Consider the following 11,293-nt stretch of genomic DNA (forward strand, 5'->3'; position numbering starts at 1 on the left):
GTTTAGTTAGGAGTTAACACGGCAGATTTTTTGGTGAACTGTCGTCTTTATGTTCTACATCGGTGGATTCATACCTGCTGTCGTTGTTTTTTGGTTAGATTTTAACTTTGAAGAAAACCTTTCTTAAAAAACGACGCTTTTTTATTTGTGAAAGTCGTCTTTTAAAAATATTCAACAGTAAGGCACTTATCCACGACGGGTTTTTTTTTTACCGTCGTTGTTTGAAATACAACGACGATTGTATGTTCTGCCGTCGTCTTTTTCTCTTTTTGTAGTAGTGAAAGTCAAAGGACTTAGATCAACAACAATTTCTGCGTGGATTGCACCCAAAATCTCTCCTCATAATTGGACTTATGCCAAATTTTTTATTATATATGCCAAGTTGCCTAACCTTTCCTCCAATCATCAACTTGGTCTTCACCCCCATCTCCACCTACCATTTTTTATGGTTTTTAAACCCTTATCCCCTGTTAATTGGTCAAGAATAAAACCCTTATCACCCCCTGTTAATTGGTCAAGAATAAAACCCTTATTTTGGATCTTGGCTTTCCCTACACATCGCATTCGTAGAATCGAACCCTTCACTTATAATTAATAAAAGCTTCTTCAAGTCTCTGCAGCTCTGAAAGTAGTTAGTTAGGCCATGGCTGCTAGTCCTCCTCCTAACCCCGTGCCGGTTGCGTACCAGGGAGGTGCCGGCGCGGTGCCAGTATGGTTGAACAAAGGGGACAACGCATGGCAAATGGTAGCAGCCACACTCGTCGGCCTCCAAAGCGTGCCGGGTCTTGTCATCCTGTACGGAAGCATAGTAAAAAAGAAATGGGCAGTGAACTCAGCTTTCATGGCTCTCTACGCTTTTGCGGCCGTCGTAATCTGCTGGGTGTCGTGGGCTTACAAGATGTCGTTTGGGGACAAGCTCCTACCCTTCTGGGGCAAAGCTGGCCCTGCCTTGGGCCAGAAGTTCCTCATCAACCAGGCAGCTCTGCCTGCGAGCACGCACTACTTCAGTGACCACAAGACTGTGGAGACTCCTGAGGCCACACCCTGGTACCCGATGGCGGAGACTCCTGAGGCCACACCCTGGTACCCGATGGCGACCATGGTGTGGTTTCAGTGCGTGTTCGCAGCCATTACGCTGATATTGCTGGCGGGGTCGGTGCTTGGGAGGATGAACTTCAAGGCGTGGATGATGTTCGTGCCGCTTTGGCTTACATTTTCGTACACGGTCGGAGCGTTCAGCTTGTGGGGTGGAGGGTTCTTGTTCCATTGGGGTGTAATGGACTATTCCGGTGGTTATGTCATTCATCTTTCTTCCGGGATTGCTGGCTTCACCACTGCTTACTGGGTAAATTAATTAAATAATTAACTACGCTTTTGCTAGTTTTCTTTCTCTCCATTAGTCAACGTCTGCCGGCCTGGTAATTATTGATTAAAAAGTCCATTAATTCCTTGTAATTATAAAATAGTGGCTTTAATTTCTTTCGTTTTCTTCTTTGGATTTAATCAATGACTAAACTCACACACACTACACAGATATTAGAACTCGAACTCAGGATCTTTACAAATCATTACACTAGTGGGTCTTTTGCTTTGTTAGACTATTGGAAAAAAAAAACATTCTATACAGACAAATATATATATATATATATATATATATATATATATATATATATATATATATATTCCATGAAGAATTAATAGGATGATCAAATTGTGATGAGTTTCAATTACAAGATTCCCTCAAAAGGTGGAAGAAGAAACAAAAAGTCTTCAGATTCGAATACAAGATTCCCCATAAAAAGTCACAAAAAGTCTACTAGGTTGGAATATTATTATTTTAATTGGGTACGAAGTTATAATATTAACGATGATGACCTACAAATGTATATGGATCACAATATTCATCAATATGTATAGTTCAGGTTAGGAAACGACAAAAAGTTGATATGACTAAGAGCTTAAAGAATTAATGAAGCGTGGATGCATTATTGTGAGATTAACAAAAACTCAACAAGGGTGGACCATATAGATGTGGACATCAAAAATAAAAACAAAAACAAAATTGAATATATGAAATGTGACGGATGTGATGTTTTATTTTTAGTTGTTCTAGTAACATTTTATGAAAATCATAGTCTAAATTACTTTAAGTTACTTTAATCTACGAAAAGGTCAATGGATCTAGCATAGTGGAAAAGAGCATTGACTTGCAGATCAGAGATCTCATATTGGAACCCTCATAACACCTTGATAGTGTGTATGTGTGTGAGAAACTCTCTCTCCCTTGTAGTTTACACTATCGCTTTTATTGCAATATATATATACAAAAGAGAGTATTAATTAGTTATTATTGTTTGTTAATTGATGAAAATGAAATGGTGATTATGAATAGGTAGGACCAAGGGTGAAGAAGGACATGGAGAGATTTCCACCAAACAACGTACTTCTGGTGTTAGCAGGAGCGGGGTTGCTGTGGATGGGATGGGCAGGTTTCAACGGGGGAGATCCGTACGCGGCAAACACGGACTCATCCATGGCCGTCCTCAACACCAACATCTGCGCCGCCACAAGCTTATTGGTTTGGACTTGGCTCGATGTCATCTTCTTTGAGAAGCCTTCCGTCATTGGAGCTGTCCAAGGAATGATCACTGGCCTCGTCTGTATTACTCCTGCTGCAGGTACGTATTAAGTAACCTCTCAAGGTGACTTTTTTCAAAAGAAAAGTTGAATTATATGCCGATGGGTCTAGCCTAGTGCAAAGGAGATGTAAAGTAACATGTGATGCATTGTATAACTTTTAACATCTCTCATGACTCATGGCATGTTGTGTTGACCATGCACAATCAATTAACCATATTAACTAGCTAGCTTTTATTTTAGTTTTGTTTGTTCACAGACTGATACAATATTATTGTTTATATATGTAAATCAATTAGGTCTTGTTCAAGGATGGGCCGCTATAGTGATGGGAGTTATGTCAGGCAGTGTGCCATGGTTCACCATGATGATAGTGGACAAGAGATGGAAACTGCTATCCGCGGTTGACGACACCCTTGGTGTATTTCACACCCACGCCGTGGCCGGTTTTCTTGGCGGTGTTTTAACGGGGCTTTTTGCTGAGCCTGAACTATGTGCACTCTTTTTGCCCGTCACAAACTCGCGCGGAGGTGTGTACGGAGGCTCTGGAGGAATGCAAATCCTCAAACAAATTGTAGGAGCCCTATTTATCATTGGATGGAATATTGTGGCCACCTCCATTATTTGCCTAGTCTTACGGTGTATAGTTCCGTTGCGCATGCCGGAGGAACAGTTGCTGATTGGGGATGACGCAGTGCATGGAGAAGAGGCATATGCATTGTGGGGTGATGGGGAGAAGGAACAATTGCATGATGTTACTAGGCATGAGCTTTACTCCGATGATACGTCACACGGTCAAAAATATCCATCCAGTGGTGCCACTCAGGTGGTCTAACTCAAGGTTATATATTATTTATGTTAATAATTTGTTCCAAAAAGAAGAAAAAACAAAGTAGGAAAAATAGGTGTTATTGTCAATTATTATCTTACTTTCTGGTTGTCTTTTCAACATTTTATGTTAATCGCCTATTGCCTCTAGTAATTATTATGCACTTTATTTAGCAAAATTTGGAACACCAAACCATTTTTAACATGTTTAAGATTATTAGCCCCTTTTTTTAATTTACAAAATATAATCACCAGAACCCTCTCGAATAGTGTTACCCCTACTTGAACCCTAGCATTAGTACTTGGATCTTTATTAGTAACTACAAAGGCCCCATTTGGTGTAGACACTACTACAAAAAGTGAAAAAGACGACGGTAGAAGAAAAAACCGTCGTTGTGTTTAAAAAGATGACGGTATAAAAAAAACCGTCGTGGATAAGTGACTTAAACAACTAAAAAACGGAGGTACTATTGAATATTTTTTTATAACGACGCACACAAATAAAAAAGCGTCGTCTTATTAAAAAGGTTTTCTTCAGAGTTAAAATCTGACCAAAAAACGACGACAGCAGATATGACAAGCGTCGTCTTTTAAAAATCAAGTGTCCTTTTTTTGGTAAAGACATGGTTGTTTTGAAAAAACTGTCGTCTATTATATGTAAAGATGACGGTTTTTTTTTAAAAAGGGTCGTCTATTATGAAGTAAAGATGACGGTTTTTTTTAAAAAGGGTCGTCTATTATATGTAAAGATGACGTTTTTTTTGTAAAAAAGGGTCGTCTATTGTGAAGTAAAGATGACGGTTTTTTTTTAAAAAGGGTCGTCTATTATATGTAAAGATGACGCTTTTTTGTAAAAAAAGGTCGTCTATTGTGAAGTAAAGATGACGGTTTTTTTTAAAAAAGGGTCGTCTATTATATGTAAAGTTGACGCTTTTTTGTAAAAAAGGGTCGTCTATTGTAAAGTAAAGATGACGGTTTTTTTAAAAAAGGGTCGTCTATTATATGTAAAGATGACGCTTTTTAAAAAAAAACCGTTGTCTATTATATGTAAAGACGACGGTTTTTTTTTAAAAAGGGTCATCTATTATATGTAAAGATGACGCTTTTTATAAAAAAAACTGTCGTCTATTATATGTAAAGACGACGGTTTTTTTTAATAAAAAAGGGTCGTCTATTATATGTAAAGATGACCCTTTTTAAAAAAAAGACCGTTGTCTATTATATGTAAAGACGACGGTTTTTTTTTAAAAAGGGTCATCTATTATATGTAAAGATGACGCTTTTTATAAAAAAAACTGTCGTCTATTATATGTAAAGACGACGGTTTTTTTTTTTATAAAAAAGGGTCGTCTATTATATGTAAAGATGACGCTTTTTTTTATAAAAGCGTCGTCTTTTAAAACACGCTAAAAAATGGCCACTTAAGTGAATTCGCGCTCAACAAATTTTCAAATTTTCACCTGTCTTTGAAAACCTTATCTCTCATTAACAAGCGTCGTCTTTTAAAACACGCTAAAAAAAGGCTACTTAAGTGAATTCGCGCTCGACAAATTTTCAGATTTTCCCCCGTCTCTGAAAACCTTATCTCTCCCTCCTTGAAACCCTCCTGCACTCTCTAAAACACCCTCATGAAACTCTCTACAAAATCATCAAAAAATCGATATCAATGAAAGAGTTGAGAGATTTTCGCAGATCCATAAGATGTAGAGGGAGGTTCTGTATTTGAGAATCAAAGCTGGTTGAAAGGTTTGATTTGAAAGTCACCTAATCTCTCAATACCCTTCTATATCTTGCTAGTGAATTCTGGATTAGTCTCTTTGCGTTTCTAGTATGTTCTTTGTCTCCCTGATTTCAAATTTTCTGTCTCTCTTGATTTGTCTGGTTTGTTTACATATTTTTTTTTTTATATTTCTTGTTTCTTTTTAGATTTTCTGATTTTATTATCAGGAGATGAGGAGGAAGCTTGCAGATTTATAACTTTTTCTTTTGCAGGTTTTCTATGTGAGTCGTATGTTTTTTTGTTGTTGAAAATTTGTTACCTTCTCGTTTCACTATCATTTTATTTATATATTTTTTCTTTTGCAGGTTCTCGATGGTCTTTTTTATGCTCATTTTACAAGTTTTCTATGGAAATATGGTCTAATGGTAAAATTTCTCTTCCACCTAATTTTTTATGTTTATAATCTTAGCTTTTTTTTTTCTCTCTTTGTCATTTTGATTTATTTACAAGGATGATGGAGGAGACTTCAGTTGTGCACCATTTGTATGTTTGGATGAGGAAGGCTTGGATTAGGAGTACGTAGGTCTTGTTAGGAATTATGTTTGTTGTAAAATAAAGATTGGTTAACTATGTAATAACTATTGAATCTTCAAGTTTTATGAAAGAAACTATTTTTGAGTGTATATATTCATTAATAAAGCATTATGGTTGGTTTTTTAGTTAAAATCGTTGTATAGCATCATAGGAAATCAAAAAGAACTAAAATGTAGCAATTTGGGAATTTATTAGACGACGGTTTTTATAATAAATCATGATCTTTACAGATAATTAACGACGGTTTTTATAAAAAAGGTCGTCTATTATAGGTAAAGATGACGTTTTTTTTTTAAAAAGAGTCGTCTATTATATGTAAAGATGACGGTTTTTTTTTTTAAAAAGGGTCATCTATTATATGTAAAGATGACGGTTTTTTTTAAAAGGGTTGTCTATTGTGAAGTAAAGATGACTGTTTTTTTTTTTTAAAATGGTCGTCTATTGTAGGCCTGGAAAAAAAGCCCGGGCCCGATGGGCTGGCCCGAACCCGGCCCTATTTTTTAATGCATGGGCTTACCCGGCCCGAAGTAATGGGCGGGCTTGGCCCGGCCCGAAGTCTAATGAGTAGGGCTTGGGCTTCATTTTTAAGCCCTTTAAAAGCCCGGCCCGGCCCGATTATAATTATTTTATTTTATTAATATAGTTATATTATATATAATATTAATAGTTTGAAAAGGCCCGTTACTTTGTCTCATATCTCCCCAACACCTTCATTTTTTAAGAGCATGCTTTGTCTCATATCTCTCTCTCCTCCCAACACCTTCATTTTTTATTTTTTTCCCTTCTTCTTCCTTCCGTTACTTTCCATCTCTCCCTCTCTCTTTTATTTCTTTTTTCCTTATTCTTCTCTCCCTCTCTCTTTCTATTTTTCCTCCTTCTTCCTCTGTTAGTCTTTGCAATTTTTTCTCTTCTCCCTCTTTTGCGTCATCTTCCATATCTCTCTCTTTTTTCTATTTTTTTCCATCGCTCTCTTCTCTTCCTTCGTCTCCTTCTTCCCGCTCTTGAAAGGAAGAAAGATAAAGTGGAGGAGGCTGGGAAGGAAGAAAAAGAAAGAGTAAGTGGGGGTGGGTGTCTATTTCTGTCCCACATCGACTTCACACATCAACACAATTATTTTTTCCTTTATAAATAGCTTGGCAGGGTCAGTCATTTGTATATGGGCCTTCCATTTGAAGTTCTTGCTAGATTGCCGAAATCCTCATTTGGATTATTGGATTTTAGCATAAATCTTAGTTGAGATTTTTGATAAATGCCTTGGCATTCATAGTCTCTAAATATTATATTGATTTGAAGATTTATTATTGTTTTCGGATTGGAATTGTGTCTTAATAATGTTATATATATAGACAAGGGCCATATAGGCCCGTCTTGAAAGCCCGAAATAGTTTGGCCCGTGGGTAGGGCCTGGGCTTTGCATATTTCATAGTGGGCTGGCCCGGCCCGGCCCGATAGTTGTCTAGGGCCAAAAAAGCCCGTGAAAGATAGGGCTTGGGCTCACACTTCTTAGGGCCGGGCTGGCCCGGCCCGGCCCATTTTCCAGGCCTAGTCTATTGTATGTAAAGATGACAGTTTTCATAAAAAACCGTCATCTTTACATACAATACACGACGGTTTTTAAAACCGTCGTCTTTCATCCTATAATTAACGATCTTTACCTTTAAACAACGACAATTTTCTTTAAAAACCGTCGTCTTTACAGATAAACAACGACGGTGAAAAGCCGTCGTAGTTTGACACCCAAATAGACGGCGGTCGATTTAACGACGGATTTCAAAGCATTACAACGACGGTGGATCCCCGTCGTCTATTTCGTTTTTTGTAGTAGTGAGAGAGACTTTCAAGCAACGGGGATTAGACTTTTTGTTATCCCCGACCAATAGCGCAATGACATGCGGATAATTCTTCTATTTGTCATTGCATTATTGGCCGAGGATAACAAAACAGTGATATCCTTGTTAGAAGATTATTTATTTATTTATTTATTTTTGTTTTTGCATTGGTGGATGGATAGAAACACTGATTGGATCTAGAATCCTACTCCTGTGTTTGGTGGCCCAAGTTCACTTGGATTGGATTACTTCGAAATTCTAATCATGTCAGGCTCAATTTTAGTAGGATTACCCCCCAAAAAAAACTAGGGGTGTACATTCAAACTAAAAAACTGGAAAACTAAGCCGAGAAAAACTGGGTTGACCAAAAATCGCTATTTTGTACAGTTTTAGTTTTGATTCTTGTAGTGAAAAAGCTTGATCGAGTTGAACCAGACCGACTATGTATTTTTTAATTTTTTAATAAATATTTAAACCCGGTTGCTAAATTTCTAAGCCAATAACTAATCTTTCTCCAAATCACCTATCTTTTCTAGGCCCAATCACCTCATTTTGCATGAAATTGAGCTGTATTGGAATGAATAATTTTTTTTATTAAATAGTGTCGGTTCCGATTTAGGGTGAGAACTGGACCTTGCCCACCCCTAACGAAAACTATGGGATAAACTCGAATAAGCTACGTTTGAGCGCAACCCAACCCCGATAGATTAGGTCGCAATCGTCTCCTTCAATCTTCATCCCCAACGTTGAGCCTCCACCATGCAGATTTTCAGCCTCGATTACTCCTCCAAGAGCTCTTCCTATAAATATTGAACTCAAGCTACATTCAAAGGGTTCAAACACCAAACCAAAAGCCTCCCACGGAGCAAATTATATTTTCCTGTAATGCACTTTCAATATCTTTACTTGCTTTCCTAGGAGTAGTGTTAGGTTGTAAGGAAAATCCATTCATCAATATATCATACGACCCTTGATTTTCAAGGCACCGGAGCACCATCTCTGTTACTCTTTCATTCATCCCATATATCATACGACCGTCGCTCCCTGAGTAGCGCGCCGGAGCAACGCCCAAAATCCATCATCAACACCACCATTAAACGGCCTTGTAGCTCAGGTCGTGAACCTGACGGCCGAGATCAGTTCCTCTCTCGGCCACAATCGTTTGATTAGGAGTCGAACTCAAACAGGCGCACCACTTAACCATTTCACCCATATCACCATCTCGACGCACGGTAGACCGTGCTGGCACGTCCGCGCACAACCGCATCGCATCCAAAAGAAGGAAGCCACGTGTTAACGCATATCCCCTTGGCTCGGAGCTCCAGGCCGTGAGATTTGCGCAGCCAACACTTTTGGCACGCTCGGTTGGACCCTTGTCAAAAACTCATGGTGGAAACTAGGCACAGGCAAAACTCAAAAACAAAACAGTCGAAATGACTTCTGAGACTCCTGAGTCCACCTCACCAATCACTGTCACCGATACCGAACATGCGGTCAGAATCTCGGCCAGCGTCCCAATAACGACGGATCGCACGGCCAAGTCCATACAAGAACAAGCCGTGGTAGAAGATCTGATGTCTAAACAGGCCCACAGGATAGAGACATCCTTTATGGCTGCAATGGACAGGTTTTCCTCGGAACTGCGGACGCTTTTCCAGGAGAGGATGCCGGCGACCACGCCCACAACACCTCCTAGAGCCAGACAGAGAAGCTAAGAGTGCGAAAGGATCGAGCCTTACGGCGAAAGCAGCAGCCTCGACATCTCTGGCCGAACCCAAGCGTCAGGTTATGGCCAGCATTCTCTGCCGCCGACGAACAGCTGGGGGCAGTCCCAGCCCATGTGGGCGAACCTCAGGCCGACCTACCCGGCAGAAGCAGCATACGGCCTACTCCACGCTCTGGCCGTATCATTAGGGCAAAGTAGCCCCACGCTTTCTGCGGTCCACCAACTCGGCCCCGTTCATACTTTGGCCGTCCAGACCCAGCCTGGCCCAGGCAACGCGACTGCTGCTTCATCACAACAGTACGATCAGAGCAATCCGACCGTTTCACCACCATTGCAGGCGTTGTTATTTCCACTAGGCTCTCACCTTCCTTACGGTTCGGCCATTTCGACGGCAACACACACGCACCCTGGTCAGACCCATGGCACTCATCTAGTGCCACCCAGCCCGGTCGCACCGGCCGAGGCCCCAGCTCAAGTGGCCTAGCAGATAAGGCCACAGAACGATATGCAACAGGTCCCACAGCCATTTGCGGCCCAACAGGAGATGGCCTCTCGAGGGCTTCGGTTTGAAGATATCCGGTGTATGACCAAGGACGGCCTAGCTCAGAAACGGCCGGAGGCACCAGGGTATACTGAGCCGTACTCATCAGAAAAACCCAGGGCTCGGCATGATTTGCTCCTTATGCCTTTTTGGACATACCGCATATCGAAGCACTCGGCCACGGGTACATTTCCTCATGTCTCGGCCTACGGCCATGACACTGATGTACCAATAGAGCTAAAGGTTCGATTTCTCCGAATTACCAAGCAACCTGAACGAGAGGGGAAGAACTACACGGAAGCCTTGCCTCGGGGTTTAGAAAATTTAGAACAGTCGAGACTCGACGCTTACAATTCGGCGCAAGATCAAGAAAAAATGGCACCAAGGACCTACGACAAAAAGGTCAAAAAGAAAAAGAGGGGGAAGTAGGCGAGCGGGTTAAACGAATGGTGCGGTGAAATTAAAGCAAATGAGTATATATTCGATCGTTCAGAAAAGGAGGCCCATGCTTTGTATTTAAATTAAAGGGTTCATATTTACAAACAACGGCCATTTTTGGCCGAGCAAAAATATACATATATATGTCTATATAAAATCACACCCTAAAATCTTTAAACGCCCGCCCGCCCGCCTAGACCCCTTCGCTGAACATCCCCCAAATCAAGCAGGTGATCCTCCTCCAAGCGATGTCCCCGCCGTCTATATCCGCCTGCCACCTCGCCCGGATCAGCTTCCTCTCGGCCAATGCCTTCTTCTTCTCGGTCGCTGCTTTGAGGATCTGCCTGGCCGAAGACTTCAGCTCGGCACCAGCCGCAACCGCGCCGTCTCGGCGCCCAAGGATGAGATCCCGACGGGCCTGGAGCTCGGCGATTTGGGCCTCAACCTGTGCAAGCTCCTCGTTCTCTCTTTGGAGAACGAGTTCATTTTCCTTCAACCGAGCCATGGCAGGTTGGACTTGTTCTTTTATCTCGGCCAGCTCCTGCTCAAGCGAGCATCCCTCGGTCATCCTCATACTGGCCTCCGCAAATTGACCGATCATTTCCTCGCCCTCGGCCAAGCGGGCCTGCAGCTCGTCCAGCTGGGCCGAATCCAGCAAACCAAGAGCCATAGCTGTGTCCAGGCAAGACTTGAACTCCATGAAAACCTTGGCGGTGGTCATTTGATGGACCCCCAAGAAAAGGAACTCTCAGAGCCGTTCAACAGTGGCCCTGGAATCCTCGTCCAAAGGGGCTGAGGCCGAGCTGCTTCCCTCCTCATGGAGGCTAGTGTACAGTTCGGCAAGGTCATCTGAGGAGGCAGGCTCCTGAAGAGAAGAAAACAAGAAGGAGTTCGGATACGACACCGCCAACTAAGAGATGAGGGATGCTAAGGAAAGTCTAAGTACTCACTTCAGCGACCGACGGCGCGGCAAGGACTTC

The 11,293-nt window shown here is 41.4% G+C and overlaps 1 protein-coding gene across 1 annotated transcript; it reads left to right on the forward strand.

The window, feature by feature from the left end:
- Positions 1 to 526: 526 nt before the first annotated feature.
- On the forward strand, positions 527 to 3,615 carry LOC110756378 (ammonium transporter 3 member 1-like). Its single transcript, XM_088251337.1, has 3 exons — positions 527 to 1,345; positions 2,393 to 2,678; positions 2,937 to 3,615. The coding sequence occupies exons 1-3, from the start codon at positions 644 to 646 to the stop codon at positions 3,470 to 3,472; spliced, it is 1,524 nt and encodes a 507-aa protein (XP_088107463.1). The 5' UTR covers positions 527 to 643; the 3' UTR covers positions 3,473 to 3,615.
- Positions 3,616 to 11,293: the final 7,678 nt, after the last annotated feature.

The sequence above is a fragment of the Prunus avium genome, chromosome 4, assembly GCF_965620075.1.
Source record: "Prunus avium chromosome 4, drPruAviu1.hap1.1, whole genome shotgun sequence".
In the NCBI taxonomy this organism is placed as follows: domain Eukaryota; kingdom Viridiplantae; phylum Streptophyta; class Magnoliopsida; order Rosales; family Rosaceae; genus Prunus; species Prunus avium.

What these genes read in the sequence shown, in the direction of transcription:
- LOC110756378 (XM_088251337.1), top strand. Translation starts at nt 644, where the DNA reads ATGGCTGCTAGTCCTCCTCCTAACCCCGTGCCGGTTGCGTACCAGGGA. An exon ending in GCTTCACCACTGCTTACTGG is followed by an intron (nt 1,346 to 2,392) that starts GTAAATTAATTA and finishes GATTATGAATAG; the next exon opens with GTAGGACCAAGGGTGAAGAA. An exon ending in CTGTATTACTCCTGCTGCAG is followed by an intron (nt 2,679 to 2,936) that starts GTACGTATTAAG and finishes TAAATCAATTAG; the next exon opens with GTCTTGTTCAAGGATGGGCC.